Here is a 19,771-nt window from a genome sequence, read left to right as displayed (position 1 = left end):
GTTCAGGCTTGCACGTTTGGATTCTATATTTTTCAGAAAATTTACATCCAGCAAGATCATCACTGCAAAGTGTAACAGCTGTAGAATTCAACATGCACACACCCATTGGACATGCATATGCATGTGCATACCTATTCACCAACTTCTCACTGGCACCTCCAAATGAACAACAGCAACCTCCAAACCAGTTGTCAGCCATCTCTGGCCAATTAACCGATGGCATTTCCACAAATTGCCTACATATGAATAGAAATTCTGAGGAAAGCTAAGACTAAAAAGAAAATTATTAAAGTGATGCCATAAACGTAAGTGCAAATTAACGACTCAAAGCAGCCTATATAAAAGCTCCCGTTTCTACAGCCTACATATCCCAATTTTCATTTGGTAAAACTATAAATGGTATAGTGAGGTATTGAAAACTTATGGATGAATTCCAATAAATCAACCATACTCAAGCAAAATCAAAAGGAAATAACTAGAACGAGCTATCAACAATCTTACTTTAAAGGACTTCTAGTCAGTCTATTGGAGCAACTTCTGCAATAAAAATGAACTCCTTCCATTGAGGATAAGCTCTTTAAATCTGAACCAAACAATTAAAACACATCAGAATCAAAAACCAAGTCCAGCACGACAAATGCACAGCTCTAAATCATAACACAGACAATCACATTAAGCCAAAATCAATAATTATAAGTTAAAACCTTTCACCTGTTCTCTTCAATCAAAATTATAACTTTAACTGAACTTTTAAATCAAACCAACAGAATACTTACCCCAAAGAACTCGAAAAAAAATTGTTGTAAATTACTAGAATCCATAATGAGTGGCTTTAACAAATCCAAATCCTCGTTCCTCTCTCTTTCATCACTCAAATTCAACAAATCAAAGGTAGAAACTAAAGGGTGATCAACAGGAAGAAGCAAAACAAGCTTAACAAATCTATGTTAGTTCTAATTAAAATTTATGTTTATTAATATTCCAAAAGGCTTAAAAGAATTCGAACAATATTTTATTATATTGATTTATTGCTTTTATTCATTGGATTTGAGGAAAGAAAAATAGAGTGCTTTATATTTTTTTTATATATAAGGTTCGCGTTAATTATATTTTTTATCATTTATTTTTCAAGAAAATCTTCTCTCAAATGAAAATTATACATACATACATACATAATGTATTAAGAGAGATAATTGAGAATTAGTTTTTAGAAAATATATAGTGAATCTTGCCTTTTAATTTTTATTTTTTCAACAAATTTTATATTTATTAATTTTTCATGTTTCGTTTTCACAATCAAAATTATACATAAATCTTTCAAATATTTCACGTGAGAATTTTTTTGAGTAGTTAATTGATAAACTACCTCTATTTTTGGAAGGGGGGAATTAAAGCCTCCAAAATATAAAGGCATTTTGTATTAGTTTTTATAACGAAGATAAACAAAAGAACCTTATTGATAAATGGATGAAATATCAAGGGGGTAATTGTCATACAATAAAGTTTTGGGAAGAAACTGATAAGGCCCATATACTTAAAGGGGTCAAATGAAATTAGCTCTACTTTTATTTTGTTGTTGTTTGGGCTAAAAAAGTTAATTTATAGGCCCATGAAAAGAAAGTTTAGCTCTGTCAAATTATAGGCTATGAGCGTTGCTACATCACTTTAATGGGCCTGACCTAGTGAAGGGTTAGGATCTAATCCTATTGAATTGTCTCAAAAAAATAATTTTCTAATAAATACCTCATCCAGCCGGGTGGGAAGAGCTTAAGTCCGAATATGAAAAACATAATTTGAAAATATTCTTGATTATCAAATTAAAAAGAAAAATCGTCTTTGATACAGCAGTAGTAAAATGTTTGAAGTTTAAATGACCCAGTAACTCATCTTATTATAATTTGTTTTATGAAATTATATTATTATAATTTGTAATTAACGCTTTAAAGTAAAAGTTTGTGAGCTTTGATAAAAACAAACCATTAAATTTTAAAATAATCTACTATTTTTCTTGCAAATAAAATAAAAATGAACTATCCTAAAAAAAAAGTTGGAAGAAAGAAACTGGTATGTTAATACCTAGTTTCGGAGTGTGAGAGCTTTCACTTTTACATGCTTTTTAAAATTATATTTTTTTAAAAAATATTATATTAATATTTTTATTTAGTATTTTTTTTATGATTTTGATGTAATGATATCAAAAATAAAAATAAAAAATATGTGTGTGTGTCTATGGGGAAAGATGGATAGGCTAAATTACAACAGAGTGGACCTTAACAATTTGCACATTCAATGCTTGAATGACTTGAAATGTTTTATTTTTTTTAAAATAAAAACAAAAAGAAAAAGCTTGGCAAAGTATAATATTATACAAAAAGTGATGGCTAAGATAGTTGAAGAAATTGTGTTGTGTAGGTGTAAAAAAGATCATGGAATTTGTTTCCTTGTGTGCAATAGCTTAGTATTATTTATTTTTATAATTTAAAAGTGTTTTTATATAAAAAATATTTTTTATTTTTTATTTATTTGCTTTAAATTATTTTTTAAGTATTTTTAAATTATTTTGATGCGTTGATATCAAAAATAATTTTTTAAAAAAATATTATTTTAATATAATTTTAAATAAAAAATACTTTAAAAAAAAACCACAACCACACTCTCAATCATCTCTTTAAAAATAAAAGCAATTTTTTTTAAATAAAAAAGCAAAATGCTAAGCCTTTTTAATCCTTTCGTGGGTTATGTGTACACCCATGGCATCTCTATATTCTACTAGATGCTTTCTTTAGTTTTTGTTTCTAATGGTGATGCTTTCAAGAACAACATGATAAAGATGTGGAATTTTTTTATTTATTTGTTGGGAAGTCATTTTGGATTTTTGTTCCATTTTCAACAATATAATACATTATCGAGTTGCAATTACATAATTAATCAACAAATTAGACGCAACCAACAAAGTTGATATGGACGTTTATTGATATAATAGTAATGGCATCACAATGGAGATGAAGATTTTATGCAATTCCATGTATGTAGAGCCAATTACAAGTCCAAGCCATGAAGCCAAGAATAAAAAAGTTTTCCTCCATGAGAAAGCTAGAGTTTTGTGTAGTTCTTGTAGTAAATTATTAATGACGAGCATTAATGGTGATTAAAAAATATATATTATGATCCAATAGTCAAAGGGAATCCTGCATTGTGACATGGTAATACCACTTTATTCCAGCATTACATTTCGAACACAACATATATATATATATATATATATATATATATATATAAACAACTTTGAATATATATTTTAGTGGTTTCCACATGATCGTTTAAATTATTAAATTTCTAGTAATTATATATGTAAAAGCTAATCCTATAAATTCATCCGAATATTGTTTAGTTATAAATATAGTAAGGGATATGTCTTGTCTTTTTATATTTTCTATTTTAAAAACAGATTTATTTTATGAACATTATTATTTTTTCGATTAAATATATTCCTATCTTTTTTGTATTTATATTGTCTATCACAAAACATTGACTAAATACAACATATTAAGAACTAATTAATCTGTTAATTTTTACCAAAAGTCGCTTCCACCTTCTTCTTCAATACATATGATACCCACTTGAAAATTTAAAACTCCATTTAACCTAACTAGCTAGACATCAGCCTGGCCACTTTATTAGAAAATGTGGGGCCTAAATTATCTTGTCCAAATTTGCTGGCCACATTCTATCGTCATCATATGAACCAAGGAGATTGTATTTGACTCGGATGCAAGAACACTAGCTAGATCTTCATCAACACCAGTAGAGGGCACCGCCTTCTTTCCTCCACCTTTTCTTAAATATTTCACATAAATGGTGCGGTCAATTCTTTCGTCCATGATGCATGGATCTTCCATGCGTCTATACTGAAGTAAAAAATTAAAATATTCTTATGATTAGAACTAATTAGAGGTAGTATGTTATCTGTTCTTTAAACCAGTAAGGAATTAATTTGTACACGATAGAGCTCATACTCAACGAGTCAACCATTCTTTCCATCCTTAACTTCTGTGCAGTAGTAGTACAATTCAAGATTTTTTTTCTATATTTTAAAATTAAAAAATTAATATTTTTTTAATTATTTTAATATAAAAATAATTATATTTTCTAGCGAGAATCACTTTAAAAAACTATCATAAACACACTTTTAAATACCCACTTACTTAATTACTGTTTCAAAAATATATGTATATTGCTTAATTGTTGCTTAAATCCTTGAAATTAGATTTGATGTTATCCTAACAATAATTTCAAGGATCAATTTGATACGAACATAGCTAAACGAGCATTAATTTACTTAAACCTCATCTGTAATTACTACATATAAATGCTTAATTAGAAGAATTAATTTACTTAAATTAAGTGCAATGCTATTAATTTAACTTAAAGGCCGAGACTTAATATGTATATATATATTAGAAAAAAACAGAGCACTTGAGCATATCTTTTTTTTTTCTTTTTTCTTTTTTTTTTTAGATTAACGTGGGTGTCCGGGCCAGCTTACGCGCACTACGACTAATCCCACGGGCCCTGAAGTTAACGACCATGTAAGTCTTCAGTGGCCATCATATGAGCAACCAAGGATTCGAATCTGAGACCACAGAGAGAGCAAATCTCTTAATCTCAAATCTTTATTACTTGACCTAGATGGTTAACTTGAGCATATCTTTAATGCCTCTAAATGGTGGTATTGATACTGTTCAACTTAATGAGCTACTTAGTTAATAATCTATACAGTACTTTAGTCTTAACTCTTATAATAATCCAAGTTCATCGCAACCGCATAACTTGGCTGTGATTTTTAAGTGTTTGGTGATATTTTAAAAATTATTATCACAGTCTTTTTTATATTTTATTTTAAAAAATCACAATTTGTAACTCTTTAAACGCCACAACCATGACAAAAAAAAAAAAAAGGGGAATCTTTTCCAAACAGACCGTGACTTTGGGTAATATTTTTTACAAGGGATCGAATGCCTTTTGTTAAGGCATGCCCTAGCCCTCGTGGACTCCCCTTAATATTAATACTTAATAAATTAAATAAAGATTAGTTCTGCTAATACCAGCTGTACGCCTAATTGATCGTGATTAACTATTCTCCTGTTTACTTGATAGAATAATAACACATGAATCCAGCATGAAGCTGTTCCACGGATCATGCGGGAAGAAAAAAATGACTTGAATCAATGAATTGCCCAAGCCTCCTAGCTCTTGAAACACCATAAGGTTCGGAGGGATAAAAAAGGGTCTGTACATTATAAATCTATAGATCTGTTTGGTCATCTGAGAAGGAATCTATTTTATACTTTTAAAACTGAAGCATTTTGTTTTAGAGCACGACATGTGAAGATGATATATATATATATATAAGATTTCACTTAATAATTTAAATTTTTAATTTTTATATTAAAAAGATTTTTTAATTTGATATCAGAGCCTTGATAACTAAGCGGTTATGAGTTCAAATCTCATCATAATGTGAACTCATACAAGTTTCAAGTTTAAAAGACTTTCACCTGAAGAAATATATTAAAAAATAATATAAATTATATATTGAAATCTCACTTAACAACTTAAATTTTTAAGTTGAGATACTTTTTTGACAATATCAAAAATAAAAAGATGACTCGAATATGGATTTATGACAGGTTTATAGAGTTGATAATTGATGATAATAATTCATAAAATTTGATTTTTAGTTTTTTTTAATCAATTAAAAGTATTTGGATTTAGAAATAGATTTATTATACTTCTTAAAATATTTTAGATGTTTTTAGATAAAAAAATAAAATTTTGATTTTGAAATTAAATTTTTTATTATAATTAACAAATATGTAAGGCTTAAACTATACCAAGATTTAAATAACATATATACATATATATATATCATCATAACTAGTCACCAATAATTGTTAATTTAACCTGATAATATATTAGTTACATAACAAAACAAGTGTTTGAAATTACAATCTATAAACTTGATATTATAATACAATAATGCATGTTTGCCTATATTTGCACAAAAGTAATAAACTACTTACCATCCATGGCGAGTCTATGATATACCTAGAAAGAAAATTGATAATATTTATTAAATTTTAAGATAAATAGTTTGTTTAATTTTTTTTAAAAAATAACCAAACTTTTCATATAAATAATATTTAAAACCATTCTTTATAATCATTGCAAATTTCCTTTCACATAAATTTATCCTAAAATAAATCTCTAATTCATATTATTGATATTCTTGCGTTGAACCCAACAATCCAATACCCCTTCTTGAAAATTGATTTCGTAGCAAACCCGTCTCATATGTCTATTGATTTAACATTTTCATTTAAAAACAAATAATATGATATTTTTTAATAAATATAAATTTTTTTAGCAGATTTATTTTAGTTGCTAATTAATTTAATATTTTTATATAAAAGTTAATAATCTGATATTTTCTTATGAATACCAATTTTCTCAACAAACTCGTCTTCATTATCAATCAATTTGCCATTCTCATGTAGAAGCTAAATATCTAATATTTTTTAATGAATATGATATCAATCCTCTCAATTTATATATTTTTTTATATATATATACGATATTATTTATATTTTCATGGATTAACTAATGACATTATTTATATTTTCATGGATTAACTAATTCATAAGTAAAATTTATAAGAAATTTATAGAAACAATTACCACAAAAATATCTATAATTTATCTGACTATAAGCAGCTCTATTTATTTATCCCAATGATCTTTATGTATTGACATGTTTTTAAATTAATTATTATTATTGCATAAGAACATTTTTGTTATCGTAATATTTATTATAATTTTATTCAGGTTTTTTAATTAACATGTTTAAATCATTAACTTCATAAAAAATAACCAATTAATTACAAACAAACTCATGATTCTTTCATCTCCTTATCAATTTTACACAATTTCATACATTTTACAATCTCTCTAAAATTCTACATCTAAAAATGTGGGAATTTTTAGCAGAGAGCAGTGATGGGGCATGATTCAGAAAAGCATGATCAGATGTGATGGACAGTGATGCACGTCCTAGGAAGTTATGCCCAATAGTTCACAAAGATTGCTCGCCATTAGTGTAGCCACAAATTTTTGTTTAAAAAAACGTCGAGTGCAGAGCATATCCAAGAGGCGCAAAATAAATTAGAGAAAAACTTGGCAAATGTGTGTAAAATTGCTTAAATGTCTGAGATCCATGGAAGAAAAGGAAACAAAATTGCAAAAATCATGGTAAAATGTTTTTTTATTTGATGATAAAAAAAAAGGGACTCGTTTTTTTTTGGATTTTAAAGGTGTTCCTTTTAACATCAAATTGATATATTCAAATAAATTTAGTAAATTTCTTTCTAATCTGAATAATTAAGGGAAAAAATCATACATAGTACAACACTTTTGCGGTAAAAATTGGTTTTTTAAAGAGTTTTTAGTGTGAAGAATTATCGAATTAATATTTATTAAATGCTTTTTAATAATTTTAATGTACTAATATTAAAATTAAAAAAATATTTAATTATATTTTCAATTAAAAATCATTATCAATCACAAATGCAATGCCATTTACAGAGAACAACCAATATAAAGTTATTTCACTGCTCATTACATAATTAATTCACCATAATCAGTCACAATCTTCAAAATTATACCCTGCTAGAACCTGTACATTTTTTTATTCATCACAACCAACACAAACACACCGAAAAAAAGAGAGGATCAAAACAACAGGAGACACCACCAACAGCATCAATTACAACCAAATTACCACACATAATAATTTTAGTACATGATCATGTCCATGATAGGTTGATTCAAATGGAAATCAGCATTATTCCACGGATTCATGGAGAAATCATCACCGAGCTGATGACCAAAAGCACCAGTAGCGGGGGCAGCAGCATCCTCATGACGTCCAAAAGTGCCACTGCAAAAGTTGACGTATGGATAATTAAGAAAATGAAAATCATACACAGTAAAACACTTTAGCGGTAAAAATTGGTTTTCTAAAGAGTTTTTAGTATGAAGAATTATCAAATTAATATTTATTAAATGTTTTTTAATAATTTTAATGTACTAATATTAAAATTAAAAAAATATTTAATTATATTTTCAATTAAAAATCATTATCAATCACAAATGCAATGCCATTTACAGAGAACAACCAATATAAAGTTATTTCACTGCTCATTACATAATTAATTCACCATAATCAGTCACAATCTTCAAAATTATACCCTGCTAGAACCTGTACATTTTTTTATTCATCACAACCAACACAAACACACCGAAAAAAAGAGAGGATCAAAACAACAGGAGACACCACCAACAGCATCAATTACAACCAAATTACCACACATAATAATTTCAGTACATGATCAGGTCCATGATAGGTTGATTCAAATGGAAATCAGCATTATTCCATGGATTCGTGAAGAAATCATCACCGAGCTGATGACCAAAATCACTAGTAGTGGGGGCAGCAGCATCCTCATGACGTTCAAAAGTGCCACTGCAAAAGTTGACGTATTCAATAATTTCATTGAGAGAATTCAATCTGTGGCTCAGCTCAGCCATTTGGGCTCTGAGGATAGAGTTTTCAGCTTCGATATTCATGTAAAGCTGACAGGTAACATTCATCCTTTTCAGAATCTCGTTATTTTCATTGCTGAGCTGACCAAGCTGTCCCATGAGATCATCCAGGTGTTTCTGTTTCTTCACTCTGGATCTTCTTGCAGATTCTCTATTAGACAGCATCCTTTTGCGCTTCCTTAGGTCCATAACTTGCTGCAGATCCTCTTCAGAACTTGAGTTCCTCAACATGGTTGTTGACCCTGAAGATGCCCCACTAGAAGAGGCCATAATATTTTTCCCTTAACAAATAAATACAGTTCTGACAACAAGAATAATATACGAACAAGAACAAAAATAAACTCAAGCTGTAATTAACCCTGGACTACGCTTAATAAAAGAGAAAGCACGGGACCAAGAAAATGATTATTTCAAGATGATTAAGATGGTAATTAAAGATGATGGCTCTATGGGGTTTAAGAGGGGCTAATCGAGTTCATGAGAAAACATAGAACCAGTAGAGGAAGACAACAGAGAAGGATTGAACAAGGTGAGTCCCGCGCCTAAGAGTGGAGTTTATCGTAAAACCAGAAAGGATGATTTCACAGAGTACAGGAGTCATGAACACTTGCTATTCTCAAACATCAAGAAAAAGATGTTTTCAGCATAAAAAAAACAGTACATAAAACAAGAGAGAAATAGAAGAAATGATGAAGACAGATACGGATTTTGAGAACTGGGTTGTGTATTTGTATGAGCAAAGAAAATATATGTAACTATAACCTTATCAGGCTTATCTATAAAGGATGATGTATAGGTAGAGAAGAAGCAAATGAAGGCTGGGAATCTTTCTCCTGGGAAGATGAGGATAAGAAGGAGAAGAGGTTTCTGTGGGCATTGGTAATGGAATTTATAGACTCTGAATTGCACACAGGAAGAAATTATTTCAATTAAAATATTGGAGGAAAAAAAAGATTGAAAAAAGAAAAAAAGTGCAAATATCATAAAGCTCTGGGTCTTGCATGTTCATGTGGAGTAAATGATAATTACTGGGTGGCAGGTTTTATCAGTTCAAAGCCAAAATTAAATCACACAAAGGAGAAAGTAAGTTTTCATAATTATTTTAAAGCTTGCTACTACGATTATTCTCAGTGATGTTCATCACATTCTTTATGAAAAATGGAGTTGATTTCGTATAATCAGATAAAAAAATATAAGTTAATTGATGATTTGGTTAATTGATTAAAATTAATAAAAAAATTATTTAAAAAAAACAATATTATCATCCACCTATGTAGTTTTAATTTTTTAAAGAACAGAGCTAGATCAATCCTCATGGCTTTACATCTTAATTTATAATGGTTTTTTTTTTGTTTTAATTTTCATTAATCTGTTAGTGATATTTTTTAATGGACCGTATCTGTAAGTGCCATGGCTAACCTGGCAACATTTCATTATTTTCTTGGAGAAAGAGAAGTGATCTGCTAGGTACTATATAGTATATTGTGCAATCTTTAGCCGTACAAATGGCACATGCATGGTGCCAGATTCATGTGTGCTGGTGGTGGCCTTAAAGAAGAGAACTTTGGAGTGGCTTCTACCAGCTGTGGGGGACACTAGATTCCTAGCTCACGGGCTCTGTTTTTTCAACTTGCATTGAGATGCAATCATGGTTACTGGACCCGAGCCCAAGTGGCTGGTTCAATTCGGAAACATGTTCGTTCTTTAAAAAGAACCAGACAAAAAGTAATGAAAAATCTGTCAGAAACTGGTAGACCAGCAGCTTTAACACCCAAATCGGGTTTGCGAGTTGATCTAGAATCCAATTGATTCAAAATCTAAAGTGGTATAGATTTAAGAGAAAATAAAGAAAGAGCGCATGAGGATTGTGACCTAGTTGCCCTGTAGGAAATTCTGTTTGATTTTTTATGTATATGTTTGTTATTCTCTTACTTGTATATTGAACTTGGGAAATATTTAGTGGGTTTTGGAATTAATTATAATATATACAAGTTGATTCAAATATCTTAAATTATTAAAAAATAAAGAGAAAAATTAACTTAATTTGATTTGATAAAATCTGAATTTGATATATTACTTGGTTGATATAGATAAAATTGATAAAAACTCATTAATTTATTTAAAAAAATTAAATGAAAACATAATCAATTTTATTTTATTTTAAAATAAAAATTATTATTTTAATAGATGACACTAGTATCATCTCGAGCCAAGTTATCATAAATATAGTAAGAAGTTATACTTGATGAGCTTTGAGATAGTTGCTTGAACCACCCAATAGGCTATAATAACTTTTTACCTTTTCTTTATATATATATATATATAAACCTTAGAAAATTCCTTTTTTATTTAAAAAAACAACATTATAAATTATTTCTTAAAGTTTAACATTAAAATATGCCTTTTGCAATATATAACTTGACTAGCATTAGAAAAAATCATCCTGCTAAAAAAAATAATAATCTAATTAATAACAAAAGATCATTTCTCTTTATTACAAATTTTATTAAAGAGAAAATAAAACAAATATTAAAACGTATAATATCCTTAAAAAATATAAATAAATACTTGATAAACTTCTATACTTCCTGGAATTAATGAACACGAGAAAAAAAAAAAAAAACGTACACTCTGAAACCTCCTTGGAACCCACCGAGTGCTAGCTAAAAAAAGAAAAAGAATGCAATAAACAATGGAACGGAAGAGGAAAACTTGATCCTCACGTACCTTACAATATAAAAAGAAACAGATAGAACTGTGCATGAGAAGAAAAGGAGATCAAAGGGTTGTGTATATATAGGGAAGGAAAGTTAGCCTAAAGGTCAACAAAATAAATAGATTGATGGTTAACCATATTACAACTCATTTACATGTTTTCAAGAAAATATCAATATAATCCTCAATAATATATTTTTAATGCTAGCATATTAAAACTATAAAAAATCATTTAAAAAAATATATTTTATACTTTTGTAAGTCCAACACACTTTAAAAACACACCAAAAAACAAAAAAAAAAACCGATGCCTTAAACTGGTAATTTCATAACAAAGACAAAGAACTCACTATCACAAAACTACTAGTAATTTCAGGACAAAGACAAAGAACTCACCATCACAAAACCAGGATCTTATACACATGTTACAATTACTAAAACAATTTTAAAATGAAACTGGACTAATTCCCAGCTCTAATTAACAAGCGAACCGCCCCCACCCCACCTCATTACTCTCAGGAAAACGACTCCTACTTGATGTAAGTTGTCTGAACTATTGCTTTGAATTTCTACCATGCTGAACTATTGCTTTGAATTTCTACCATGTCTAGTTTCATAAACGATAATACTAGCTAGATTTTCCATTTCATGGCGTCCTCCATGCTGATTTTTCCACCCAGGCTCTGCAAGCCAAATACAATGGTCCTCCAATGTTTGTTCTATGAACTGGGTGTTGTTTGTTTTTAAAGTAATTTTTATGGTTGTAATTTGAAAAAATATTTTTAGTTTTTATTAGTTAAGTTTAAATACATATTTAGTAAAAATTATAGTTGAAATTCATGTATAATAATATATATATATATATATAATATTTGGATAAAATATTTTGGCTTTTTAAAAATTAATAAAAAGAAAACTAGTTTATAAAACTCAATTAAAAAATGTAAAAAATGCACAAAATTGATGTTTTACACTCAATTTTTTAATGAATTTCACAGTATAAAACTCAATTCTTTTTAATACCAAACATGTTGTGGCGTTTAATTCACCACTAACATGAAAGCTAGCAGAAGCAAACACAATCTAAGCATATTCTTCGCCCACCATGCTTATGCTGAGTAATTGGCTTAAGGATCTTTTCCTTTTCTTCAAAAATTTAGTAGAATAATGAGGGAATCCTCTGCTAAATCAAGTTGCTTGTGCTTCATCTTCCAGGCATTACCGTTCTTTTTATCACCTAAGATGTAAAAGGGTTAGAAGTCGATCCCTCCAGATTTTGAAGCATCAAAATACATTAGTGAATAGTGCCTCATCCTATATTTCTAGCTAGAAAGCTTCAAATCTGTTATAGATTTTTATAATATAGATTTTTATATTATAGATTTATATTGTAAAACATTATAAATGAATATAATATAGATTTTTATGCTCGTGTTTAGCTATTAGTTCTTTAAGAGTTAGGTCATTGTTAATTAAATGGTGAAATAATTAGAAAGCTCCGGATCTCAAACTTTTTAATCCAAAATTTCTCATTCATGATTAAATGAAGGATTTGGAATCTAGATTCGGATAATTACCACGACGACTTTTAACCATCTTTGACCGACTTAGAAGCAATAAAGCTTCATATATTGCTAGTTAAATTATATGTATATTTTATAGATTCATGAATGCTCCATTTTTAAATAACTAAAAAAACAAATTTCCTATATTTAAATATCAAACAACAGAGATCTCTTAGATCCTATTTATTTTTGTATTTAAAAAGTATTTTTGAAAAAAATTTATTTTTTTTATTTTTTTCTTTACTTCAAATTATTTTTTTAATATTTTTAGATTATTTTAATCTATTAATATTAAAAATAATTTTAAAAAATAATATTTTAATATATTTTAAAAAATCACACTTTCGAAGATGCTCGTAACCATGAGCATGCAAGCAGATTGGCTGAATTTACCTAGATAACTCTCCTTGTTTGGTAGCTGGACACTGGACCGTGCCTAGCCAGTCATCAACTTTGAATTATACTTGCGTGAAATAATTAAATACTCCTTTTTATCATGGAGGCTAGGGCGAGGATTGGGTGGGGCTTGGCTAGGTTTCCTCGAAGATGGTGTCTTTGACTCTTTGAAGTAGCCAGGATGGGAATTTAACTTTATATACTTAATATCGTTGCTTTATAAAGTAGAGGCCGGGGCCTCCCTATAGTTAAAGGGCAAGGTAAAAGAAAGGAAGAAGGTGAGGGACTGCTGCTGGTGGGCTGAGGAGTGAGTGAGGAGTCAAAGATGGTCCCTCAAATTTCTCAATCTTTTAATTAATTGTTTTGTTTTTTTTTTAATTTGATTTAATTTCTATGTATTAATTTAAAGAAATGACTTTCACATGCCGTTTCATAGCCTCTAGAAAGGCAAGTAGTGCACCCTTTTTCCTTGTCTATGTGTACATACCACTAGGTGCCATCCACTTAACTTTATTGATCTTGTAGTTTTTCTAGCTAGATTTTTAATAGCTAGGTTGCTTCCATAACAATCCCTTTTCGAGTTGTTTTGAAAAGTGATTATAATTGATTTTTAAAATATATTTTATTTTAAAGTATATTAAAATAATTTTTTTTATTTTTTAAAATTTATTTTTGACATTAGCAAATTAAAACAATTTACAAAATAAAAATAATAATTTAAAACCAAAAAATATTCAAAATTTATTAAAATTTCGGTACGCATATGAAATCTCTTGAGATATCAAAACAACTTTATATAGGTTGCTTATAAAATTTGTTCTTTAGTCAAGGTTTTATGCTATCAACTTATTATTGAATTTTTTTTTTTTTAAGTTTACTTAATTTTTAATTTTAAAGAATAATTAGTTTTATTAATTTCATGCGTAATATATATTCAGATCATTACCAGATTTTAATGGAGACACATCAAATTAAAATTAAAATAAAACTAATATGAAGATAGTGTTTTGTATTATGGTAGTAGTTATTTTTAAAAATATTTTTTAAAAAAATATATAAAAATAATAATATTGTTTTAATTTTTTAAATTTTAATTTTAATAACAACACACCAAAACAATCTAAAAATATTAATTTTAAACAAAAAAAAAAATTCATAAAACATTTTTTGGTTTGCATTCCCTAACTTTTTTGAAAAAAAATAATACTGTGGTGTATGATTTGCTGCAGTTTTCGGACATGAGCCCCCCAAGGAAAAACAAAAACAACATGGACGAGGGCCTACGAGAAGCATTCAAATCTGGCCAAATCTCTCAAGATTACCCGCACCTGGTCTGCTTTCCAATTAAAAATCCATTTCAAGTTCACTAATCAGTGCCTTTGGAAGTCAGTGGACGGCTGGAAGCTTCCTGTCGCTCTCCATTTCTGACATTATTTTTTAATATAAAACATATTTATCTTGGAATTAATCACGTATCTTCTTATGGTCCATTTGCTTTTGTGATTTAAATTTTTTTATATATTTTTAGATTATTTTAAAGTTTTATATTAAAAATAAATTTTTAATATATTTTAAAATAAAAAACACTTTAAAAAATAATTATCCGAACAACTAATCTTTTCCAAACTTTTATATATATATAAACACACACGGGGCACACATTTCTTCAGAAAAATTATCATCGACAACATGATCTCCTTCATGAATATAAATGTAGATCATGTCGTTGATGATAATATTTTAAAGAGAAGGGTGCCAAGTGGCTTTACTGTTTTTGCATCCTTGTGTTAACCCTAACCTATAGCTGGATGCCACTATTTGAGCGAGAGTAGCCAATCCTTCCAGTGTAGTTATAGTAGTGAAGGGGGTTAGCCTTGTACTAAGACTTGTGCCACAATCCTGTGATTTAATTTTTTTTATTTAAAAATATATTAAAAAAATATTTTTTAAAAAAAATTATTTTTAATATTAAAATAATTTTAATATATAAAAAAATGTATAGATTAGAGATCGTATGAGATGGAATTTCTACATTTAAAGATAAAAAATGTATGCTCTCGTATTGTTTTGGAACGATAAGATAGCATTTAATTGTTTATCTTCAAATATAAAAGACTTGGATGATTGAGATAGAGAAAATAAAATATAAAAAAAATTTATATCTGATAATAGTATACAAAATAAAGTTAATTTTATTTATTTATTTATTTTATTACTCTTAACATGTATTGTCATTACACTTGCAATGTTTGGGACAATAGATAGAGATCATTAATCTCACTTGAATTATACTGAACATTAATGTATTTTGAACAGACACGCATTATATATATATATATATCATCATCATTCAATCTCCTCTTCTTTATTATTTTTTGTTCAAATCTAAAATATTTTTTTAAATAGTTCTTAGTTTTTAGATACAATAGTGGAAATTAAGTTAATTAAAATCAATAACTTAGATTTAAATGTGAAGATAGAGATTAAAATTATGAAATATTTAAATGAATATTTGTGAGAAAAAAAAACTTGATTTTCTTTTGGTTCCTTCTATCCTTTTTCTTTAAGGATAAAAAATTAACTAAAATTTATTTTCGAGACTAAGACAAAAATCATTTATATCTTCATTTCCATAGTTAAATTAACAAAATACTAAAGGGTATGGTTAAATTACTTCATCTATTCTCACAACATATTATTTATTATAATAGGATTTTGTGTTTTTTTTTTTTTTGCTTTCTTGTTTATTTTTTTCAATTTAACCCTTCAAAAATTCAACCTTTTTTTATTTAGTTTTTTTTTTCAATTTTATACTTTAATATTATGTTATTTTGAGAATTTATCTTAATCTTATGATTTAAATTACAAGTTTAACAAATTAACCGAGGTTGACACAAATTATTTTTTTTGTCACTTTTTCTAATTGATTTTTTTTTAATATCATCCTTTAACATTAGATTAGTTGAAAATTAAGCTTTATAACTTTTTTATTTGCTTTCTATGAGATTCTCCCAATCTCAAGACCAAGTCAAGAATTTAGTAGGTTGACTCGAGTAATATGTTTATTTTTTTATTCTTTTTAAATGAATATATTTTTAATTAGACTTTATAATTTTTTTATTTATTTTTTATAAAATTATTTTAATCTCATGACCCAATCATGAATTTAACAGATTGACTTTATTTATTTTTATGTAATTTTTTAATAGAATACATTTTTTTTTCAATGTCATTCTCCAAAAACTCAATCTTCTTTTTTATTTAGTTTTTTTTTAATTTTATCTTTCAACATTAGATTATTTTCAAATTGAGTTTCATATTTTTTTTTAATTTTTTTATGGGGTTATCTCAGTCTCATAAATTTATTTTTCTTCTCTTGATTTCAATTTTTAACATTGAATATGTTGAAAATAGAGCTTTGTAATTTTTTTATGAAGTATCTCAATCTTATGATCTAGATCGTAAATTGAATAAGTTATCCTACGTTGACTTGAGTAATTTATTTTGTTATTTATTTATTTCATCTTTCAACACCAAGTTGAATGAAAATTAAGCTTCATATTTTATTTTATTTTATTTTTACTAAGTTATTTCGATTTTATGATCTAAGTTGACTTCGATAGTTTTTTTTTGTTCCTTTTTAATATATATATATATCAACTTTTTATATCAACATGGGGTTGATTAGAAATTAAAATTCATAATTTATTTATTTTAATTTTTTTATAGAATTATTATGATCTCATAACTTTGATTATAAATTTGACATATTAATTTAGACGATCTAATATATTAGAGTTTCAATAATTTTTTTTAAAATATCATCTAATATATCACTGTATTAATATTTTAAAAATAACTATTCAATATGTATTATATTCATAGTCCATGATTAATTTTTTATTATTAAAAAACAGTTACCAACACTTTGACAATTTCTTTATATTAAAAAGAAATCTATCCAAATCCAAGAGATGCTTTCAGACGCGGGCCAAATATTTCTAATTAAGGGCCATGCCTGGGTAGCTTTTATCTAGGCCTATTTTTGCCAGGCCAATCTTAAGCGAGACCAGCGGCACAAGGCCCCAGCAAAATACGTCCAAGACTCTCTCCATACGTTAGGTCCGAACGTCACTTCAAAGTTCTAGCTTCAAACTGCCGAATACGAAACCACGAGACAATTCGTTGCAAGGTAGAAAACCAGAGTGCAATTTTATTACCAGAATTTCTTCACTCTGATATAAAATATGAACGAAATCGTTACGTTTGATGTTTTCTTAAGCACTAGAGCTGACTAATGTCTAAAAAGGAGGCAGATGTCTCTATCACCACTACCAGATTGCCTTTTATTACCAGAATTTCTTCAATTCGGAATTGATTGCTTCTGCTGAGACTGAAGCACATTTCCCAAAACTGCAAGATCTAAATCTGAGTTTAATAGCGTGCCTTAACAGTTACTCCCTGCCCTGGAGTCCCATCACTTTAGCATTCTCAAACCCTTGAGCAATCCCATTGTTTCATGAACATGCGGTGAGATACATGGTTTGCCTGCTAGATTAGTGGCTTCCAGTGCTGCAAGTGGCTGGTTTTCATTCTCACCTGCAGCCTATCAAATTAGGCACTTAAGGGATCTGTTTCGGGGCAGGGAAGAAGATGAAGGTGAAGGAAAAATGAAGGATTACTACAAGTCAAAAGGTGAAAAATATGAAACCTCATGATCCTCATCACTGATTCTAAATATTGATGCATCAGCTTTGGCACAATACTTCAGGGGAAGATGGCTACAAGGCCAAATATATTTTACAGACCACAATAAATGGTGGCATACCTATTTACAATTTTGCAGGATGCCTTAGTCAGGCTAAGAAACTCAAGTCCTGCTAATAAACTCAAACTAAAACATAATGTTGAAACAAAATCACGGTAAAAATTACAGCACATGTTTTCAGCACCGTGCTTCCAAGTAGAAATAGAGAACTCGTCTCATAGACATGCCAGAAAAAAAGATTTTGGAACATTATCTTGTTAAACAATAAAAAAAAATATAAAAATAAAAAATAAAAAGGCTAGATTTCATTGATGATGTGATTACAACACTTTAAAGGAATATTTTTAATCTAAATACAAAGAGATTATATATAAGTTAAACTAAATTCTTTTTTTACCATTTTACCCTTAATAAATAACATAAATAACCCTATAGTTTTTAAACTTATGATGCGATAATTACTAGTATCAAGAGTTTGCCAACTAGAAAACAAAAACGAGAAATAAAATGTAACTTGGTAAAGAAATTTGCAATCTACAAAGAAAAAGAAATAAGAGGTAAAGTAATGGTGTCATGCTTGAAATGATGACGAGTAAAATAACATTCGATCTCAATGTGTTTAGTTCATTCATGAAAAATCGAGTTGTGAGTAATTTAAATAGAACCCTGATTGTTACAATACATAAGAGTAGGATGAGAAAAGATAAATAGAACCCTGATTGTTTCAATACATAAGAGTAGGATGAGAAAAGAAAAACTTTTATATCTGGAAGTACCAACATAGCCAAACAATCTCTTGATAGTAGATACTATAGCACAATATTATGCTTTGGTCGAAAATTGAGAAACAATAGATTATTTCTTGCTATTTTAAGAAATAAAAAATCACTTTAAAAGATATATAAACTAATAATAAACTTGTGATAAGTGAGATCATTGTCATAATCAATATTAGAGCATGCATATATCTCTAAAGAAGAGGTGAATGAAAGTAAAAAACTTTAAAAGATTGTATCTTAAATATATTACAAAATATAAAGAATAGTTGCTTAATGAATAATAGTAGAAGAAACAATAAACTAACAACATGAATAACATATGCAATATCTAGATGAGTAATAGTGAAATATATGAAGTTCCCAACATTAGTACGATATAAAGTAGGATTTGATAAAGGTAAACCATCAGAAGAAGAATACTTTACATTAATCTCAATGAGAGTATCTATAATCTTGTGATCAGTAAGTTTAGTCCGCTCAAGAATATCTGACCAATAGGCTACCTCATTATTCAAGAAATATCATAGAGAACAAAAATTTTTCATTTCAAACTGTTTAAATAATCACTAAAATTACATAATTGACCAATTGAAGCAAGATTTAATATGTGTTTCATAATAAGATAAATATTAGGGAGAGATAAGTAAGTGTGATAATAAAAGCAACATTTATTAAGGGTATAAGAGTGCCACTAGTAGTCATGATAGAATTAGAAGGCAAAGGGGACATATAAGTAAAAGATAAAAAATCTAAAGACATATGATGTATATTACTAAAATTCAAGACCCATTTAGAATGTAACATACCTGAGGAACTATGAGGCAACTAACTTATGAAAAAAGAAATGGACATAACTAATAGTTGTAAGGAGAGAAACTTCTTAAATTG

The 19,771-nt window shown here is 28.0% G+C and overlaps 1 protein-coding gene across 1 annotated transcript; it reads right to left on the bottom strand.

The window, feature by feature from the left end:
* Positions 1–7,646: 7,646 nt before the first annotated feature.
* Positions 7,647–9,563, bottom strand: LOC105126640 (ocs element-binding factor 1-like). The gene is made up of 2 exons (XM_011027565.1): positions 8,590–9,563; positions 7,647–8,004 (listed from the first exon to the last, which is right to left on the bottom strand). The coding sequence occupies exons 1-2, from the start codon at positions 8,928–8,930 to the stop codon at positions 7,851–7,853; spliced, it is 495 nt and encodes a 164-aa protein (XP_011025867.1). The 5' UTR covers positions 8,931–9,563; the 3' UTR covers positions 7,647–7,850.
* Positions 9,564–19,771: the final 10,208 nt, after the last annotated feature.

The sequence above is a fragment of the Populus euphratica genome, unplaced genomic scaffold (assembly GCF_000495115.2).
Source record: "Populus euphratica unplaced genomic scaffold, PopEup_1.0 scaffold41.1, whole genome shotgun sequence".
Taxonomy (NCBI): Eukaryota; Viridiplantae; Streptophyta; class Magnoliopsida; order Malpighiales; family Salicaceae; genus Populus; species Populus euphratica.
The sequence above is the reverse complement of the archived record's forward strand: the minus strand, read 5'-3'. Positions and strand labels throughout refer to the sequence as shown.

Coding starts and splice junctions, on each gene's coding strand:
- LOC105126640 (XM_011027565.1), bottom strand. CDS start 8,930: ATGGCCTCTTCTAGTGGGGCATCTTCAGGGTCAACAACCATGTTGAGG. Junction 8,005..8,589: donor GAAATTATTGAATACGTCAA/CTTTTGCAGTGG, acceptor TCCATACGTCAA/CTTTTGCAGTGGCACTTTTG.